This window comes from Larus michahellis, chromosome 2, assembly GCF_964199755.1.
Source record: "Larus michahellis chromosome 2, bLarMic1.1, whole genome shotgun sequence".
NCBI lineage: Eukaryota > Metazoa > Chordata > Aves > Charadriiformes > Laridae > Larus > Larus michahellis.
The window spans coordinates 25,116,905-25,138,957 of NC_133897.1; the positions used below are offsets into that span (position 1 = coordinate 25,116,905).

A 22,053-nucleotide genomic window follows, 5' to 3' on the forward strand; every position below is an offset into this window, starting at 1 on the left:
GCTACCTAATTCCTTTTGCAGGTCAACTCTTGATCCCATTTTCAGAAAATCTAATAGGTGCAGCTGCTTAAGTTCCACTGATTTCCGAAAACGAGGGGGAAAATGTTGAATCACACCGAGATGTTTGAAAAATGCCTTCTGTATCCACAGCAAAGATTTCTAGTGGTTATATGCTCCATTTATAAAGTTGAAAAAGCGTTTAGAAAATCTCAAAGTACAAGTCCCTTATAAAGTTACCAAAAGCAGCAATGTATCTTAGAATATAAAAGGTTTGCTGAAGTTCTGAATAGTCCTGCTGGTGTTTTTCTTCGAATTCATATGTTCCAGAAGGCTGATTCCAACCAGCACTGATGATTTTGATAGTAATTACTTTAGGAATAGGTTTATAACTCCTTAAAGTTACAGCTCTCTATCTGTCCTATTAGTTCCAGCAGGTTTGCACTCTGAAAGGCATGTAGGACCTGCTAAAAGCATTACACTTCTCAGGTCTCAGCATTCTAGTAGCAAATGGAAGTGCATATAATTGAAAATGCTGCAGTAATTGTCTGAGTGTGAAAAATATGAAGATGTATTTATTTGCAAAAGTTAGGAACTGCCCTCTATATGCTGAGAATAACAGTATTTCCTCTGCGGTAGACAACTCTGTAATTCTTCACTGTAGATCCCACGCTGGCAGAAACTATGCATAGAGTTTTCAAGGTGGAGAATGGCAGAACGTGTGTGAGGTAAATGAAAACATTCTTTATCGCTGGCTATTGCAGTTAAACAAAATTACTTGCTTTTTATTCAATCTCGACAGCTAAACTTCCCTAGCAAATTCTTTAGGTAAAACAGCCGAGTCTTCTCCAGGGAGAGAAAGAGAGAAATCAGGCAAAAGTTCATTAATTCAACCATCCTGATATTCAGGCTAAATATCAGGACATTTGTGTGGTTCTCAAGTTTCACACTGCACACAAGTACTTTGATTAATTCCCGCATTCTATCAGCTGTCTACTGATCCTTTAGAGATCCTTTAAAATCTATTTTGCTGTAGCTGCAGAAGAAAAGATATAAGGGCGAAAAAATTATGTGCAGTTTTCCCAAGAATTGGTGAACAAGGACGAAGTGGTGAATGAGCACCCAAAACGAAAGTTCTACAGTTGTTGTCTCCACCCATCCATGTGCAGATCCTGGCCATCCAGAGGTGTTCGGTACCAGCCCAGGCAGTTTTACAGATTTCCCTCAAAAAACATTACTTACAAGTGCTCACATGAATGATCCAATGAAAATATGAATTACAGATTGAAATCTAATTTGCCTAATTAAAGCATGTACTTTTAAACCTCTCATCCCTACTGTCCTGCTCAAGGATCTCCCAAGTACATCTTAATCTTTCTCAAGTTGTGGGCATCAAAACTGCCTCAAAGGCTACACCTGCACTTTGATCTGCCCCAACAAGAAGGTTTAGTCTCTCAGGTGCAGTGATGTAGAAAAAGCTATCAGCCACACTGCATCCCAGGGCAAGCAGGTTGCGTCCATACTTGGCCTAAGTCTCCTCAGGTCTGTGTGGTACCCTCAGGTATAATTGCTATATTTGTTTTTATTTCAGTCTGTCTGAAAAACTCTGGGGACTATGTTAAAACACTGGCTGGGCAGGTCTTTTGTGGCATGATGATGCATGTGTTTTTATGGCATGCAAGTGCTGCTTGCCTTGGGGAAGGCCATGAGATGGAGATGCCTGAGGGAATGCAGTTTGATGGTTGTTGGAAAACTATACAGGGCATGGAGAGCTTGGTGAAGTCTCATCCTTGCTGCCTGTAGAGTGTGGTCCCTGAACTGAATGTTTTTCTAGAACTGTACTCTTCTTCATCTCAAAGAGAATTAGCAAGTTTACTCTGAAATGAAAGCCTGGGAACGAACTATCACACATGGTGTGGGGATGATGGAGAGCCAGGTTCCAGGAGCCAAGTTATTTGCTGGTGTAGATGTACCCAATAGTATTTTACAGCTGACATTTCACCAATACTGAATCAAGTGGAATCATTACCCTCAGCATCTTACATATAACACTACTATTAACATGTCAGAATGTGATTTGCCTTGACTTTCATTGTTGACTTTCATTTAATTTCTTTTCCACTCTAACACCCTGGACCTTTCCCCTTGCATTTGTGTTTACTCAGCTATTCACAATCTAGTATTGGTGAAAGTGATTTCCCCCTCCAAAGTGCAACACTTGACATACATCTTCTTGAATTTTATCTTGCAGATTTCAGACCATATCTCAAGATTATTACAGTAATTTTGAATCCTGATCCTGGTCCCTAAAGCATTTGTATGCCCTGTGCTGTTAATTAGTATTATCCATATATTTCATACATAATCACAGTTCATTTTGCCATCTAAGTAACTAATGAAAATGTACTTAAAATTCTTAGATGTAGAATATAATTCTGTAGCTTATTCATGTGCTTATATTTGTCCTACTTTTCTAACCTCTAGTCTAAGAATCTTCAAGAGGTACCTCAGTACTTGCAACAGTATTTAATGCTTGCACTCATATCTAATCTGGTTCACAGAATTTTATTTAAGTTATCAAACTCTAACAACTCTGATTGCGTATGTCCCCAAAGAGGGAGCATTCTGTCACTTACTGAGCTCTGCATTACTGTGAGTTAGCTGTTCTATCTCAAATTTTGCCTTCCAACTTAGAAATAGATGATAAAAAGTGGGCTAATGATGTTATATTTTTCTCATGTTCTATTTACAAGCACTATGCATTTACTCCATTACATTTGTAGAAATCCATGGGTTTACAGAAAACTGCCTCTGAAAGTTTTTCTGTATCAAGTGACCTACTTTTCACCTTAGTCCATTTGAACATAGCAGATATATTTACTATCAGTTACTGAGGCAGGCAATGTGGTATTGTTTTGTCTAGATCAGCATACTTTAATGGCCAGGCAGTCTATTAAATATCTCTTACAGACTCTGTATTTAATAAATGATTTCTAATTGACTAGGTGTCAGTGGCAACATTCTAGAAAACTCAGTTACATGGGATTTTTCATTGATTTTCCCTATATTAGAAAATGAAATGTCAGATACCATTAATTGCATTTTCACAATATGAAGCATATCGCAAAAGTAGCTGCTAAGTGAAAGCACTTCCAGCCAAACACACAACAGAAGTATTCTTTTTAAATTAATCCAATATATAAACATTTATTACAGTTATGTGCCTCTGTGGGCCAAATTGATGTGAATGTAATTACAATCTATAATATAGAACCATTTTGCAGGCTTCTAGGAAAGAAATGCATCAGGTACATTCTGCACTCATTTATCCTTATACAGTATGCTATCTGCATCCAGCCACACAGAAGGTGGTTAACCCATGGTTTCTAGGAGTTCTTACCTGCGCCGACTGCATCATCGCTGACATCAGCTTGCACTTACTGTTGTCCATAGCCCAAAGACAGAACTGCTAACTTATGTTATCTTATAACTATACGCCAGTTTACCCAGGCTATATGTCATTAGTAAGTAGTGTATGATCCAGAATAAAGTTTATGAGACTGTGACACGCATATTCGTTGCCATTGGTGGTCCCCAGTTCACAATACATTGGTGCATCTTTCCTGCTTTTCTGTGCCTGAATTGGTGTACTCAAGACATTCATGATCACATATGTTTCCTACAGGTGCAATTCTACAGATTTACTTTCACGAGATGCATTTATTATGCCAGAATTGATCACTGGTCTCTATAATCCTAGGGAGATGACATTAGCAGTCTGGATGTGAAAATTTATTTAACTATGCACAATTTACTGTAGTGCTAGAAGTTCTTATGCCTTTGTAGAGAAAGAAAAATCCATGACCTTTCTAAAGGATGTGATGTAGCATTCAATTTCCCTGCATCTGATCGATAAGCAAGCAGGAAATTATATCTTTTGCCATGGTAGACAAGCATAATTAAGCAATAAGGCAATGGAGGTAGTTGTGATTATCTTAGGATGCACCTGGGAGCTGCCTTGTTGCTATTTTAAAACATCTTTATGCTAAGGGAACTGTATTAATTTCTGCTGAGAAAGATAAAGTTGGCAGTTTGGAATGCTCACAAGCAGCAGTTACAGTTGTGCTTCACAGGGAGTAATGTGGTGTGTTCACCTCAAACAATTAGGCTTCTCCTTCAGCAGAAGCAAAGATGGAGCAGGCTGTAAACATTTAATTGACAGTTCTGACCAAAAAAAACCAAACCCAAACAACTAAAAAAACTATTATGCTTTGGCTGGCTGCCAGCGAGCGTAAAACTTACATTTTTACCAGTTTAGAATAAAAATATGTTGCCCCCAACACTTGACTTCCAGGGAAGACATCACTGCATAATTAATGCTATTGCATCCACATTCTAATTTATGCATTTTAATTATACCAAAGGCCCGTTGAATAATTAATGTTAGCAAAACAATGGGTCTGAAGCTTAAGCTGAGAAGTATCACTTTTTAATGGGCTTTGTAGATGTAAATAACTAATGAAAGCTATTTAACTATTTGATTGCAAAAGTATTTTTCCCCAATATGATCAAGTATTAAATATCATTATTGGGCAGCCTCTCAAGTGGAGGAATGTTAGTTCAGGCTACCTGTTTTCACAGTTGACCAATCTGAGTATACCACAGTACACTAACCCACCGGAGCCATATGCAGCAGGAAAAAGATTTATTTGGATGTTTGCCCTGTGGGAGGGACTGACATGTCATTGGCATCATCTGTAAGATGTAAAATCAAAATTCCAGGCCCAAAATTCCTCTTTGACCTCCTGTCTTCAAGCAGGTCAGTTCATGCAAGTTTCATGGGGAGATTTACAATTGAATATAAAGAAATACGATCTAGAATTCATTATCCCTGTGTTCAGCAATCGAAGAATTAAGGACGTAGGCCAGGTTAGTAATTTAGAGCCTTGCAGTGGTCAACGGAGAGAGATAGCACCTCTGGAGAGTTTCATCTCATCCTAAAATAGGTTTTTGAAATAGATGGGATTAATCACCGTTTGGCAGTGGCTATCATTTTTCTGTTTCTTACAGAAGCAGCTTAGGACACTGCCTTAGACCATGCACCCTACTTCTAGACAGTCTAGTTCAGCTGAAGTTAATTTCACCAGCAACAGCAGTCTCTAAACTACCACGTGAGAAAAAACTACTGTCACCAACCTGATGGCGTAAAGACCAGGGCAGAGCAGAAGGACTCACAGCACAGAGTCCTCTGAAGCTCAGTGTGTCACATTGGCAACCAGCACCCCTGCTGCTTGGTTCAAGTGTCAGACTCAAAAATTGTGACACTCATTAAGAAAGTCCTTCCCCCTCTGAAAGGCTCAAAATGTGCATTCGTGTTGATCTGCTGTGCCCAGAGGCTTGCCTCCACCCTGGCGTGGTCCCTGGAGCAATGCTGGGCAGCGTGATGTGCTAAGAGCAGGGTGTCCCAGATGTGCAGTATGTCCTGGGGTTGGTGTACTCTGAGTTTGTCACGCAAGAAATTGGTGAAAGCATGTAGACAGGAGACAGCACTGACATGGAAAGCCTGTTGGCATGAAGTACCCATTTCTTTGGGCGAGTAAAATGATACAGCAAATGATGAATTACTGCAATCCCTGGCAATATATTACGTACACTCAAGTAATATCAACTTGTCAATACGAATATAAAATGAATCACTTTTACCAACTTTTTTGTTCATGTTTTCCATGTCAGAAGTTTGCTCTCTAAACTCTAATGTAAAATGTTTAAGCAAGCGTTTTAATAATAAAAACATAAATATTGACTTGTAAAAGGAATAAGGTTGGCAAAGGCTACTACCAATTTTGAGTATCAGGCCCCTTACTTAAGTGCATTATTTGGAGGTCAGTGAGTTTTGGCTCCTACGTTTTAAGTTTTCTCTTTTTACCTAATATTGTATATTGAAATCAAAGTGCTTGACTCTTCAGAGCACCCACCTGAGTCACTAGGGTGACATGGAGGGAGACTATGTGGGAACTAATTGTGCTTTCCCTGTTTTCCGCTGTGTTTGTCTGAGCTCGGACATGAGCTAGTGCTCTTGTCAGTGGTTGCTGTCTGTGTCGGACAGGTGACAGTTACATTCAGTTTGGGTGGGCTGGATGGCGTGTCCCCTCATGCAGATGTGGGGGAGGGGACAGGGAGGCACGGAAAAGGCTCTGGCAGAGGTGGCTCTGCTCCAGGGAAATCTCAGCCAGCCACAGCCAGCTGCTGCCTGGCTCTGCTGAATATGTCACAGAAGGTAGAAAGCAGAACTCAAAAGAAAATCTGCCTTGGTATCAGACTACAACTGGTTTCTTCTGAGCAGTAGCAGCTGAAAGAGCAGACACGCGTTGGTGGGAACTTGGAGTGCTGTAATAGTTAATAGACTAACCCTGGCGGCTTATGTGTCCTTCACTGCTCAGCTCTCCTGCCCCGGAGCCAGGCAGTGTCCTAATGGTATTCCTCTGCAGCCCATTCCTCTCTGCTTTTCTTCCTGGAGTACCTACAACAAGTAGTAAGAATAATTATTCACGAAACGCAGCTATTTTAGTAAATCCAATTTAAGACCAAAACCTCCTCAGCACGTACGGCACGGAGCCTGGTGGTCTGGCAGTCATAGGCAGTCTAGTGTTTTCAATGTGGGTCACAAAAATAGCTGCTGAAGCACGAGCTCACGATCTCTATCGAAGTGTCTCCCTTTGCTTCTGCCCCTGCAGGACTATGCTGAGAAGGAGAAAGCTGCAGCCAAGGCTCTGGAGGATGTGAAGGCTAACTTCTACTGTGAACTATGTGACAAGCAGTACCACAAACACCAGGAATTTGACAACCACATCAATTCTTACGACCACGCTCACAAGCAGGTAAATCTGACAAATGTCTGTGCATGTTTCAGCAGTCCATCTTCCTTCCTCATTGATTGTGGGAGGTTTCTAAATTCGCTCAAGTAGAAGACAATTCATCATTTCATGTTTTCAATTTTAACATGCTGTTTTTCACTAAAATCAAATGTAAACTATTGATGGTTTTAATCTTCACCACAATTTCTTTTAAGCCCCTCTGACTGAAAGATCTCCATCTCTAGTTTTAGGTAGGCGCTCAATAGCAACATTCACATGGAATTTGTTATATTTAAATGTGGAATTACTTCTAAACTAGAGGGAGGGGGAAGGATCACTTCCTCAAATATCCAGGTCCGTCTTTTGGATGCAGGAGGCGTATGACCATGCTGTTTCAAGCTGGTCAGGCTGTTTCAAGGGCAGAAAAGCAGTTTGTTTTTTTTTAAAAAGCATATGTTTCTGAAGTTAAAATCTATGTCTTAAAATGTTTCTCAGGGTGGAATACATTTTGCCTTGCAAGCAGAACATAATATAGAATAATAGCCACTTTTGAACAACAAGATATTGGATTCCTGGGAAAAGATAATAGATACTAATTGTTTGTCATTGGTTTTGTATCATTTTTATCAGGCCTATATCTTGTAGGTATATCCTACTCATAAATGCCAATTATCCTTCTATCCTGCATCCTAGTTTTCCTCAAATTCTAGCAAAATCCATATTTCAGTTGGCGTTATGGAGGAAAAATGCAAGTAATTCACATAAACACTTCAGAATTTGAAGAAAATGATTTGCGAAGTTCAGGAACAAGCATTTCTGAACCTCTGATGTGACTGATCATATCTGCTAATGTAACGTGTAAGAAGTTAGAACATGTAAGTAGGTTCCATAGATGTATCTTTTTCTCCTGTGTTTCTCCTAGTGCTTACGTTACACAGTTCAAGTTCTCCTGTATTGTGTGCGTTCAGGTTGCCAGGGTATCAGTGTCTCCTGGGTGATCCCACTTCTGGGTGCACGGGGGTCAGGAGCTACCTTACAATCACGTGAATCATTTAGAAGTTGCAGGTATTTCTGACAGAGGACTAGAAATAACAAATGTCGAGTAAAACAAACAGTGCTAAAGGCAAAACTCCTCACACTCGCTGCAAGCAATCTTATTGTCTTTTGCAGTATTATAGAGGATGTAAATCAGCCTGGAATTTTCTGTGTCCATCTATCAGAGCACTGCATTAACAAACCTCCCAGCGTTTACCCACCCATCATGCTCAACCATCCTGCTGAATTCAAGCCGCCCAGAGTCAGCTATCCATGGGTATTAATGGGACTCTTTTGGCCAATCACTCCCAAAACAGAGCTAGCTTCATCTAATGTATTCATGTATTAAATCAAAAGCAATTCCTCACATCACCATTCCATTAATTAATCCATAAAAATGGTTACAATAATACAAACCAAATGATTTTCCAGATCCTAAACATGTGACTCTAATCCCTACAAATCCCCATTTGCTGCACAAAGAATTTTTTTCACCCTTCAGCTGTTTTTGGGTTTTTTTTTTGACTTGTCAGAAATTCATCTGAACTCAAATGGATCCATTTGTGCCCTTCCCTCTTCACACACGCCCCCTGGAAAGAGCAGCTTATGCAAAATAAATCAGCCTGCTTGATACACCATCTATGATAGGGTTGTTGGGCAGGGGAGGTTTTGGCAGCTTTCCTTTATAAAAGGGAATGTTTAAGCAATAAAACTCTAATTTTTAGGCAAATTTAGTGCTTTAAAAGCTGCAGACATGGTGCCGGGAACTAAGAGCCTGCATGGAAATGCACGACACATACGGAATATCAACTGGCAGTACAAGCTCACCCCGTCCTGCCCTTTCAGATGTAGTTCAGAAGCTCAGTTAGCACAGGATTAGCTAGCTATCCTCCTGATGTGACAGGGTAATTCAGTCTCTTCTCCACTCTCACTGCTTGACTGCTCAGCCAAGTCTGGGGACAGCATTAGTTTGCCTCTAGGAATAGTGTGGATACGCCCTGTTCTCTGACTTTTCTAGTCGGTCACAGAAGAGCCATTATTCTTACTTTTATCAGAGTAATCTTCAAAATAAACAAAGTAATTTATGGTTTCCTGTGGTTTTAGTTAGCTTAGATTCAAAATATTTGGTCTGGGAGGGATAGTAGCCACCAGAAAAGCTTCTTTCTCCTAAGGCATGTTTTCTGTTTCCCAGCAGAAATTTGAGGGTGCCTTTAGTTATCTGCAGGGATATGTTCTAAGCATCATTCTTCTAATGGAGACTAAATTAAAATGAGGGACTCTTTACACCTCAGTAACAATACAGTGTAGTCCTTCCATGTGATTTCCCATCTAAATGTGACTACTTAGAAATTTGTATTAAAGTGGCAATGCCGTTTAGAGAAGGTTTAAAAGCAGAGAAAAGGATATTGCACTGAGTACTTTGTCATAAGCCTTTTGTTTCTCTTCCAGAGGAAACAGATTTTATTCAAAGAATTATGACTCTAATCTCCCAATATTATGGTTTTATAAAATTAATTTTGTGATCCATTTTCTCATCTATGATTTCAACCAGTTGTTAAAGCAGGAAGTCCTGAGCCTTGGACCTAGCAGTCAGCATGAGAGGAATTGCCTTCCCTGTCCTCAGAGGACTGCAAAATATGACGACAATCTGACCTTGTTTGCATAACTGGACTTGCTGCTATGTTAGGTTATTCTAAAGCAGTATACTCAGAGAGACTTTCTCTCTCTGCACACTACATATATTCATACTTAAATATATAAAAATGCTACATAAGTATGTGTACATACATACACACACACACATGCCTACAAAGAACACTTTGACAGGACATCAAAGACCTGTGCCTATATCTTCATTATCTTCTAACACTATAATGACTCTGGAGGGGTCTAATATGATTTCTGTATTTTTGAGTAATATTGTCTGAGTATTAAGCAGCTCTTATTTCTTTGGTTGTCTTGGCAGCATCGGTCTTAATTAATGTTGCCACATCTTTACTGCTGCACTGCTCTGTAGTCATTTTTCATTGATATTACCTGTTATTGGAAATTAATTTTTTCCAGTGCAAGGCTGGATAAAGTGAACCCAGAAAATCTGTTTGAGTGGCAGGCTGCGCTCCCATTAGCTTTACCTGAGCTCTCTGTCGTTAAGCCTGACGCTTAACAAGCCTGGGGTGGGAGTGTGGGTGACTTTCCTGGGAGCACCCGATCATTCATCACCGTACAGCCCTGTGCATACATGTGTCACAGGCACAGCACATACCAGCTAATCTGCTTGAAATCAACAGCATTTTTTGCCTTTGTGTTTTTCCTTTGTTATGAAATCTATGACTTTATAAAGTCCTGGGCGGCAGTCACGGGCAGTAGTGCATTTGATAATTCTGCAGCACCTCTCATCAAGCATCAAGGTGAACGATGCTTGCTATCGCTTGCTCGCTGTGTTCTCAGTAACAAAACTTAACTGCATCAGAACTGATTACCTTGGCACCGTCGAAACTATCTGAACACTGAAAAGGATAAGGGTCCTGGTGTGAAATCATTCAAAAGTGATTAGTATGTAGATAATCATTATAGGCTGCTGCCTGAAAATAAAATCTATGAGGATGTACGTTACATGCTAAGCTGAAAATAATATGGAAATACAGATTTTTTAACAGTGTTGTTAAGTCACATGCATCTATAAAAGGAAGCCAAACTTGAGCAGAGATGTCTATTTGGTTAACGTTATTAAATGGAATCTTTTAATACCTCCAGGTCACGCATAGCATTCCTCCATTCACTTAATGTTAAAGTAGTCGGAGATTTCAATTTTTGTATAAATAATCCTTAGTGATCAGCAAGGCTTTTAGATGTCAGCAAAGGAGAAAATCACAAATCTGTTCCATGTACTGCAATATAATAATTGTGATGATGATAACAATAATAGAAATAAGCAGCAAAGAAAAACAAGGCTGTATTGCCATCTTGGGGTTTCTGATGACAAAACAGGTCTTTTAGTTCTGTTGTCAAAATTTAGCCATACAGTTAAATACATCACATTCTTTCATATGAAAAATAAATATCTAAATTCTAGGGTTCTTGAAGCAGGCAGTACTGTGTAAGCAGGTGAACAGAACTTTCAGTCTACACTAGTTCAGATGCATGTACCTGCATCTTAGTATTTAAAACTGTGCATACTAGCACTTGGGTATATTTTTTGCATGAAAGTTTGATTTAGTGTGTACAGCTGTGGGCACTTGCCGTTAAGCCTTTATGGTGCTTGTGGATTTAAACTCTAATTCAGGCAGAGATTTAGCTCCTGTTAAACATCAAAGCTAGCAAATATGCTTACATTTTAGCTAGCATTGCCTCTACCACCTAGAAAATGCACAGAAAAATGAACACAGAGAAAGCTCCAGGAATAAGTGTAGTACTGAGATTTTGTTCATTCATCTTCAGGGTGTTTTTTCCAGGATCTGCATGTTTATTGGAGGAAAAGTGAGTCCTGTATGTTGGCTCTAAGGTACACCTCTCTTACTGCCTAAACGATTTTCATTTGGAGGAAAGAAAACTGGTTTGGCAATATCTGAGAGATTTCACGTTGTGAACGGGGAAACTGGGCAAACACAGCAACACTAAGAAACCTTCTTCTGGACAAAGTATCATATATTTAGCTGTAAGAATACACTAAGCAAACAGAAGGGGCTTCCCCAGCATGAAGTCCATTACTGTGTGTGTTTGTGTAGTCTCTGTTATTTTCCCCTCAATATCTAGGGGGAACCACCATCCCTCTTGTACTCCCACGTGGACAAGGCTAACGTCCTTCTCTGCAGACCCAGTTTCTCTGCACCAGGACACTGACCTTTAAGAACTGCCTGCTTTTTTAGGGTCAAGTTGTGCACGTGAGATCTGTACTCCCTGTGTCCTCAGAAAATAACCTGAACGGCAAAAGACCTCAGCATTTCTTGCTCTCAGTCAGTGAGCGATGCTGTCTGCAGCCATCAGCATTCTGCTCCTGTAACCTCACCAAAATCACCTTGGTTTGATGCTTGTTAAGAAATACATGCATACTTCGAATAAAATTTTCACATTCGTCACATCCCTGGTAAGAAAGACAGAACCAGAATTGTATTAAAGCTAAAAGAAGAGGAGTCAAGCAAGAGAAACAACAAAATGATGTTTGGTTCCCTCAAACCGCTCGTTTATAAATGGACTTGAAGTGATAAAGGAATTTTGTACGTGCGGTAGTTATTGTCCTCCTATTTTTAGGTACCAATAAGTTGCTATGCTCAAAAGCATACAGCACATACAGAAATGGCTACGCTATGTGTATGCGATTTGTAAGGTGTAAAATTAGGCTCAGTCCGGAAAACAATTGTGAACTTTCTAAGATAGAATCATAGAATCATTTAGGTTGGAAAAGACCCTTGGGATCATCGAGTCCAACCATCAACCCCACTCTACAAAGTTCTCCCCTACACCATATCCCCTAACACCACATCTAAACGACTCTGTATGCCTATAAGCAGCCCCACAAAAATAAATTAAAATATTGAAATGCATAAAATGAAGGATGCTCAGGTGTTTTACAAAAGAGGGGGTTTAGAGATGAAGGTTATTACATATTATTTTTTTTTCCATCTTCAGAATATTTAGCTTAATTATCTCTAGTCAGATTAGATGCTTCTAACACATAAATCAAAATACTTAAAGCATGATTCAATATGGTCAAGAGTTTCTCAGATTTTTCCACAAATTATTCTTTAATTTCAGTGAAATGTCCATTCATTTTTAGCTTTAGGTAAATCTATTACCAGTTTATGTTTTATATATCACCATTAAACAATTATTTAGAATGATATTCTGTGCCTGTATACCCCTTGTCAGATGTTTCTACTTCATCGCAGTATTTATTTTCTCTTGAATTTTTTGAGTTTTGATGCTGAGGAATTCTCTAACTGTTATTTTATTCATTATTCTGCAATACTCACACCGATTCAATTTTCCCTGCTCTTTCCTTTTAAGCACATCTTTCTCTTCCCTTGGAAACAGTATACTCTTTGCATTTCTGGCATAAGTCTTGTTTTCTTTCATGTGAAAACTAAATCTAAAAGCAAAGAACTAATTACTATAGTCTATCCTATCATTTCAGTATCTTTTTGCCTTAAAGACACACTGTTCTCTTGTTCATTCTGAAACCAGTGATTTTCTTATTGTTTCTTATGCCTGTGCCATTTATTACATTCTCTAATTTCTGTTATAGCTTCACACTTTCTTAGCTTTTCATCATACATTGATTTTGCAGTGTGTGTTCTTGTTCATACTCACAAAAATTACTTCCACTCTGATTGTAACTGTTCCCAAAGAGCAGGTTTTTGATAATTTCTTGCTGAATAGTTTTCATTTTCTCCCACTGCCTTTCCCATAATTAACTTTAAAAATTCTTCTCATTCTTTCAGAATTTGTTCTTGTGAATGAACTCCTTTTACTCATCCCTTTTGTTCCTAAATTAGTTTTGATTACAAACTAGATCACACCATGGTTTCTACTGGATTGTTAGATACAGAACTGGCTGTGATGCTTATAATTAAGGTTTCCAAACACTGTATTTTAACACCTAGGTTTCTGTTGCTCTCAGAGATTGGGCTGAAATATTCGTTCTGGATCCCAAACTTTAGTAAATTCCAGTAAAAATATGTAGTACTTGCAAAGTCAAGAATGAGGAAGTGATAAAGCACCAGAATCAATATTGTTTGGACAACCTAATCTGATACTTTCATGTATCTGCTCTTTAATAAAGCCCTTAATCTCAGGGTGCGTGTTGTTTTCCCTAAGGAACACTCCCTGACTCAGTACTGAAGATGGGCGGTACTTGAGGAATGAATCCGTCTTGTGCAGGGACTAAAGCTGTTGGCTACAAAAGAACTGATTATGTGAAATGAAGGGGAAACAGAAGGAGAAGTGGGTTTAGGAAGTACTTATGGGAACAGGTCTAATGGACAGAGAGCGACAGAAATTGCAAGAACAGAAAGGCATGGAAGTATCACCCTGAAATTAGAAGACAATGAAAGCTGTGTAGAAGAAAGGGAGAAAAAAGGAGTTACAAGAGGAAGGACCTGGAGAAATAATACATAAGTAGGGGAAATACCAGGATAAAGCACAGGAGGAGACTGTCAATGTCAGCCACTTAGAGCCACCAATGTCTAAGCCATTCCAGTTAGAGATGACAAACTGAGTGAATCAACCATATAGGCAACATGAAAATTACTTTTCACAACTCTAATTCTGTTAACAAGAATATCGCAGATATTATATTGGCGCAAAATGTTGTATTGAAAAAAATACAAAGGGCTTACACAACATAAGAAATGGCCGGAGTTTAAAAAAAAAGCAAAGAATTAAATGTGTAATGCTGTTGCTCATATACAATTCCGTCTTTTACCACTGACAGATACTATAAGACAAAAATTTTCTTGGCCTGAACACTTCTTTCTGTTATTTAGAAGTAGAGAAATCCTGCCTTTCTAAAAGCATGTTTGCATCACGGCTGCTGTGCTTCAAAGTCCAGCATCTTTGAAATGCTGAGAAACAGACAACCAGGTTGTGCCACATCACTGAAACCAATGTAAAAAAAGGGAACATAAAGCAATACAGGATGACATCAGTGTTTAAGCAAAGGAGCCGTGTAAGGCATATAAGCAAAAGCAGGATGTAAACAATATGATAATTCTGTGGCATCACTGTAGTAAGAACATTTATTTTGAAATGATTTTGAAGTGAATGCTTAGTTTATATTATTATGCAGTATTTTCTTAAATGTTGTGAGGGGAGGCTTGTATTTATAGCTATGCTACGCAGAGATGTTTCACTTGCACACTACGGCAAGTGCACGTACCAGAGTAGCTCCAGAGCAGCAGAAGCAACATTATCAAATACCACTGAGCACACTCCGGTGACTGGGCGTCACTCGAGGCAACAGATTCCAAAGAAATGTCACCAGAAACAATTCTTTGTTTTGAATTTACCAATCTCTGCAGACCACTGGGCCTTATTAAGAACTACTGGACCTGCTGCCCTGCCAATGCTTTGCTGCTTTCTTATTACTCGGTGATAAAGTAAATAAATTGGCAGTATTCATCCTTTTTAAATTGCATGTTGCTTAGAATAATGAGATTCCTTTCATCATTAGCCCTCAAAAAATGTTCTTGCAAATAATGCAGAGCTTCTTTTAAATTTAATGTCTTGATAAGCTAAATTGTTAAATGCTAGATGCTATGGAATTACATTTGGTGTTCTTTAGAATGAATGCTAATTAACATGTAAATTAGCAATTTAACCCTCTTTAAATTGGAAAAAAACCCATGGGACACCTAATTTCATAGTTGTTAATGATGGTCCAATGACTGTAAGATATTTCTTAAGCATTTAATTATATAAGGAATTACAGAAGTGTATTATCAGATTTTGGCATTTAAGACATAGCAATAACCAGAATGTCAGTTAAAGGAAGTGCTCTTCATTAATGCCTATGTTATTGTCCTTTCCATTCTTCTCAGAGGGTGCACTTTTTAATTACTAAAGTTTTACAACTAATTTTTCAAGCAGGAGGAATGGCTGATGCAGTGTAATGGATGGTTTATTCAAATAAGGAAGGAATCTGAAGGATTAGATTTGTATAAAAAAAAAAAAAAGATGATGCCAAACCACAGAAAATATGAAATTCTTCTCTAAAATATCACTTTAGGGTTTAATTTTGTACAATAATTCCCCACCCAGAACATGAAGAAACTTACTGTTATTTAATTATATTGAGACAAAAAGCGCAGTAACTTTCCTTCAATTTCAAATATGGAAAAGGAAAAAAAATTCTCAAAAACAAATTAACTAAAACATTCTGTTATGACTGATTTAACATAGCAATTACAATGTAAATTCAATACATTTTGAAACCAAAGTCTTTCTGAAACATTCCATTCAAATAAAAAGTGGTTTTGAGCCAGTCATTCTTCTTTTTCATACTGTGTAAAAAGGAGTGATTAAAATCAACATATTCCTCTTTGGTTCTCAGTTCTGAAATGCTAATACATGCAATACATAGGATATTACTTAAGAAACTGCGATAGATATGGAGAACCTAAATATTTACATTTAAGTTGTTATTCCCATTTTATTTATTTATTTTATTTATTTTATTTACCCTGAGGGTGGCAGAGCACTGGAACAGGCTGCCCAGAGAGGTGGTGGAGTCTCCAACTCTGGAGACATTCAAAACCCGCCTGGACATGTTCCTGTGTAACCTGCTCTAGGTGACCCTGCTCTGGCAGGGGGGTTGGACTGGATGATCTCCAGAGGTCCCTTCCAACCCTATGATTCTATGATTCTATGATTCTATGATTTTCAGTTAACCTTTAGGGCAGTCAGGCCGAAGTTGTGCCTGTATTGTTTAACGAACGAGATAAACTATATTGGGCATCGCTGTCCTGTTTTTAAATGTCTGTATTCAGATGTCTTCTCCATTTTTTAAATGCCAGTAATAAGGGCAGAAGCAGCAGAATATATAGCATGTTTTCTACCTACTTCTACGCAAAATGATACCATTTACGTGAAAATGTCTGTTCACCATGAACTAATAAGAACTGGGCAAGAGTGAACACAGATGTATATTATATTTCATGTCCCAGCTTCAAAAGACAGGCAAGCATTAGGTAAAGTTGCTTATAAGCCATATTGCATCTTTTTTTTGTTGTTTTGTTAAATCAGTAGATCTTGAATAATTGTTTCATTTTAAGGTCAAGCTCTACAAGTCTTGTTTCAAACAGTGAGGTGATAGGGACCAAACACTGCCAGATGCTATGATTGTCTTTGATTACTATCTGTTCACAAGTACTTTAACTCCTATTTGTGGAATGATTTGTGGAATAAGGAACTGTTCAACCTGATTAAGGAACCTGTTGTGCAGGTGGCAACACATCTGTACATATCTTACCTGGGGCAATTCTGTGTCATAGTCAGCTTTTTGGAATTACCGGGCAATTAGCTTTGCTGGCAAAATGTTGTACCCTCAAACGTTCACAGAAAGATTACACTTCTGTCTGCTTCTGCATAACTTCTGAACAGTGCTCTTTTGCTCATATCTTTCCCTCCTCTGGAAAAATAATAAATCTGCTAATCCCATTGGCATCCACAAAATATATGAGGCCCTATGAACATCTGTCTCAAACCTGCATCTATTATAGTTCTGTTCGGTTCTGACTGCCTGCACCTTCCATGCAGTAATTAATGTGCAAGAATGCAGCTGAGCAATTGGTTCCTGTGGAGCTTTAAAGTCACGCTAATCAACTGTGTTTGTGTTCGAGGAACGTACAATGTGCCTGGTACATCTTTAAGGGCCATTCATAGCAGAAACAAATATTTTAAAGCAAAACAGAAACATGTCTGTGCATCACCGAGACAGCAATAAAACTGGTGAGATTAGTCATTTATTATCCTTACTTAGTTAAAAGCATTAATTAACAACTTTTAACATGTCTCTAAGGGAAAAATAAAGGCGGTAACCCAGACTAATTATCATTTCACAGCTTTTGCAATTTCATAATAATTAGGCTCCACCAGGAGCCATTAAAAAGATGAGGGCTCTTTAAGCACCTTCTCTGATTAAATTGCGAGGGAATATCTAGAGAAATGTAGATGACATTCATGTGAATACCAAACAAATATATTATCACAAGCGATGGGACAATAAAAACCAAATGTTTCCGTAACAAAAAAAAAATTGACAACTAAACATTTTTTTATCAAGAAATGCTATTTTTAGAGTAGAATGGTTTTGCAGGAATATGAGAAGAACAAAGCCATTTTTCGTTCGAAAGGTTTACATCATTTAGTTTCAATCAGGTTGAAACGGTTCATAAAGATTGAAATATTTTGCTTCAACAGTGTTATTTTTAAAAATACTTAAAAATATTCTTGTAAAGTATTTAAAAATACTTTTAAAATATGAATTGTAACATATGCACACATAATATTTCCTATTACTGAGATTAAAAAATGATGAAAATTACAACCTTAAGGTATCATGTTTTATTGCTATTTAGATGCATCGACATCAAGTAACTTGGAAGCACTTGACATTTTCATTTTTTTTAATAAGTTTTCAAAATGTTACTTCTCCCTGTAAGACTAAAAAGTAAAGAAATCCCAAATGTCACAATTTCCTACAGAGCAGAAATTATGGTTCTTCAAACAAGTGAGTAAGGATAGGGGAATTGACAGAAACCCCCTGGGACCCTGTAGGATACTTTGTGCTTATAGTTAGCATTCCTCTGCTTCTTTTCAGCCCTTAGCATGTTGATGGATTCTTAGTGCTGCTTCCTTCAAAACGGGCACTTAAATACTGATGTTTAAAAATGCAAGTGCAGTCACATTCCATTGCTCTGTATTTACACTTTCCATTTAGTATCTGTGGGATTTAGCAAGGTATTAATCATATCCAGGAGAAGCGATATAACTTATTGCTTGTATTCTGAAGCTGCCTTGGATATCCAGTCTTAGATAAGGATCTGATTTTGTGAATATCAAATCATAATTAATTGAGAAATTGTTGGGTAAAGTAATATCATGTTTAGAGGTAAAACAATGCAATTTATTAAATCACATAGTTACCTGTATGTGTACACATAACTATTGCCTAAAAGGTACAATGTAATTTTTACCTTTTAAAAGGAACACAAAATATTCAGATTAACCTCATCTTGTTCTTTATTTCAAGGCAAAATTCAGTCTTCTCACCAGGTCCTAAGGACCATCTTTTCTGAGTCCTGTATTACTTTTATATCATTTAAGCTGGGGTTACACCAGACATTCAATTCATCAACATAATTATTGCTCTCAATAGCCCGTGTCAGATTCTGATTTCCTTCCCATTTTGAAATTTAGCACCGTATAGTGTCCCTTTATCTGTTTAAAAAGAAAACGAAAATTCTGGCCCGAAATTTGAAAATAATCATAAATTGGACATTTACACATGCAAAACAGCAAGTCGTAGACTACTAAATCTGAACATGGAGCACAGGAGAAGTCTACAAAAATAGTTATAGCAATTTTCTGTTATTTCTAGGAAATTAACATTTTTTATATATATAATTCATTACTTATTTTTGCACAAGGTCTTTCTGAAAGCTGAACCAATAATACCTGGAAAAGCAACGGAATGTATTTCAGAAATTAAAATGGTATTTACAGTATCATTTAATTCACCTAGTCCAGAGAATATAAAGTCACTATCACCATATTGTATCTGAGTTGGTGCATATTTTAAGAGGATTGTTGTTCCATTTGAGTACGTAAACTCACAATCTTCCTTTTTTTTTAAGAAATAATTAAAATTCAGGGGTCTAAAAAAGTATGGATCTCTGGAATAAGAAGCCACAGCATAAATATAAGACCAACTTCAAAATTTTACAGGACTAAAAGCTTCCTGGGAGGGAGTAGTAGAGTAAAGCTTAATTAAAAGGTTGTTTGTATCAAGTGACAGGCAAAGAATTTGAGAAGTGACATAAAGTATTTCAGAAACGGTGAGTGACAGATCAGCTTTATAGTGTTAAAAATGTCCATGTCTACATGAAAAATTAGATGTGTGTTTATAGCACCATTTGATGTAAGAGCGAATACAAAGAGACATAGTCTGGAGCAGAGGTAATAGGGGAGAGAGGGACATTAATTGTTGCCTCCCGTAGCTCCACAACATGCAAGGGGACAAAAGAAGTAGTTTGGGATCGCTCTCATGAAAATGCATCACGCTCATTTCCACCCCCTTTGCAGGGAGCAGGTTTCTAGAATGGTATTAAAAATTTTAAGTTATGGAATCATAATTGAAGGGTGTCAAGTTGCAGCTCAGTGATATGTTACGTGCCAGTGGGCTGAACTGCGTAGCTTGACCATGTGCTTGCTTTTAGCTCCTTCTCTTACTAAAAGCCTCAGGCACTGCAGGTTGCGATAGCAGCACGTTCAAGGGGTCCAAATACAAATAACAAATTGCAAACAAATAAGATTTTAAGCATGTGGCAATAAAAAAGGTGCTATATAGGCCAAAATACCTTTGCCTTTATAAACTGGAAAATTAGGACATCTTTCACTCTGCACAGTTTGGTCATCTTTTTCCATGACACGCTGAATTTGCTTAGGAAGCACCTTATTGCTTTTGTGATTTCGGAGGGAAATGCTGCTGAACTGGGAAGAGAGCTGGCTAAGCCAAGTAGAGGGAAGAAATGACACTAAAGTCAAAGGAGACAACACATAATAATGTGAGACAAATTTGGAAAAAAATTTAATAAAAGCAAAACTTATAATCAAAATAACCTTTTTTAAATCAGTATAATTTACTGCGATGTGTTCTCAGAAGATTGTCTCAGATAATCAAAGGCTAAGCCAGGCTATTGCAGGAGTGAATTACCCTGGTAAAAAAATGGGACCTCTGTTCATCTCCTCCTGTAAATAAACCACAGACTGGAACATAAACTGCTACTCCGATCCCATGCAGGAAGAAATTAAAATTAACAGATTATCCATCTGAATTTGCTGCATCTGTGGGCCTCCCTTCTGTCAAGAATAGCACAAAAATACTTCATCCCCATTATGGGTCTCTAAAAAGCTGATCTTTAATCTATACGTTATTAACATTATCATGATCAACACAGGCACACAGGAAATTTAAAAAGCCAAGTGATTGTATTTAGTAAATGCAAATAAAATATTTGCATATATTTGTATAAATAAAAAACTGTACCATACACGTCTTTAAGGAATCTAGTTTCATAAAGGTGAATGAGCTTGCCAAATGGACTGGGAGGAGGAATTCAAATGCAAAGATGTGAGAGAGACCTAGGAAATTTTAAAGAGCACTTGGCAGATGGTTTAAGAACCCAAATCCCACAACTGAAAAGACCAAATAGGTTACAAACAGCTAATCTCGTTTAGAACGAAAGTCAGTTCTCTGTGGCTTAAATTTATAATAAAGGAGAGAAAGGAAAAATGGTTGGTAAAGATCATAAATCAGAAGTGAAGAAATTGGAAAAAAGTGATGAAGTAAAAAGGGCAAGAGGAAAATCTGTAGTCATCAGCGGTGAGGGCAAGAAGGTTTCTGAAAGTATATTGAGGACATAAAGAATCTTCTGCTCCAAATAGAAATGAATTACTTGTTAGCAGTGATGTAAAAGGAATATTCAACACAGATTTCCATTCTATACTTGGGGCAAAGCCAGGTGATTTAGTCACATCTATGATGTTTATCATCATTGTGAAGTACCACCCTACCAATAGCTAAGAAGGATATTAAACAACATAATTTAGAGCTAAATATTTTTGTATCAGTGGGTTCAGGTGACCAACGTTTAAGTATTAGAAAAAAGATAGCCATAAACTCTCCTAATCATTAATGTTGATTTTTAATATGTCTCAGAGCACTAGGGAAAATGCACCAGGCTAGAAGCGAGATAATGCCATGCTGGGATTTAAAAATAATAAACAAGAAAATCTGTCATCCTGACATTAATGCCAGGGAAAATACTGGCATGACTGATACAGGACTCCATAAAGTATTAAAAAATGATAATGTAATTAATTGCATTGCTTTATGTAAAATGGATCTTGGCAAAGTAACTTGATTTTATCAATTTATTTGTTAAAACATGGCAAACCAGGATGTCCTCTCTCTTTTGTTATTGAAAAGTTTTGATCAAGTGATTACAAATGTCCTTTGTGGCCTTTTATTATTGACAAAAGCTGCAAGGAAATGCCATTTATTAAACCTCCTTTACTTTGCGCAGGCATTTTGTTATAGTATTGCTACTAGATTCCTGGTTGCCTTTAGCTCTCCTACTCCAGAAGAGATCAGTCTACTTCAAGCCAATACAAGAGAAAGAATATTTTGGTTTTGAATGAATAAAAAATAAATAACCAGCCTAAAATGCTTTTTATGGATAGCTATTACATCCTATTAGAAAAAAACAATATTTTACTTCCTTGAGATATTTGATGAGGCTTCTGCTTATAGCTGCCTTTAATATCCTTCATGCACGTATTATTTTTCACTATTTGCCCTGACCGTATCTTTTCATCTAAAGTGCAGTGAGTGGTACCTATAAACACTACCACATTTATCTCAAGTACATATTAAAATGACTCTTTTTAG

At 37.6% G+C, this 22,053-nt stretch overlaps 1 protein-coding gene across 2 annotated transcripts in view; it reads left to right on the forward strand.

Moving 5' to 3' along the window:
- ZNF804B (zinc finger protein 804B) overlaps nucleotides 1-22,053 on the forward strand; it is a 241,069-nt gene that overhangs the window by 205,909 nt on the left and 13,107 nt on the right. For both annotated transcript variants that reach the window (XM_074573429.1, XM_074573430.1), the window contains exon 2: nucleotides 6,732-6,875. In XM_074573429.1, coding sequence (XP_074429530.1) covers nucleotides 6,732-6,875 — 144 coding nt within the window. The remainder of the gene's footprint in view (nucleotides 1-6,731; nucleotides 6,876-22,053) is intronic.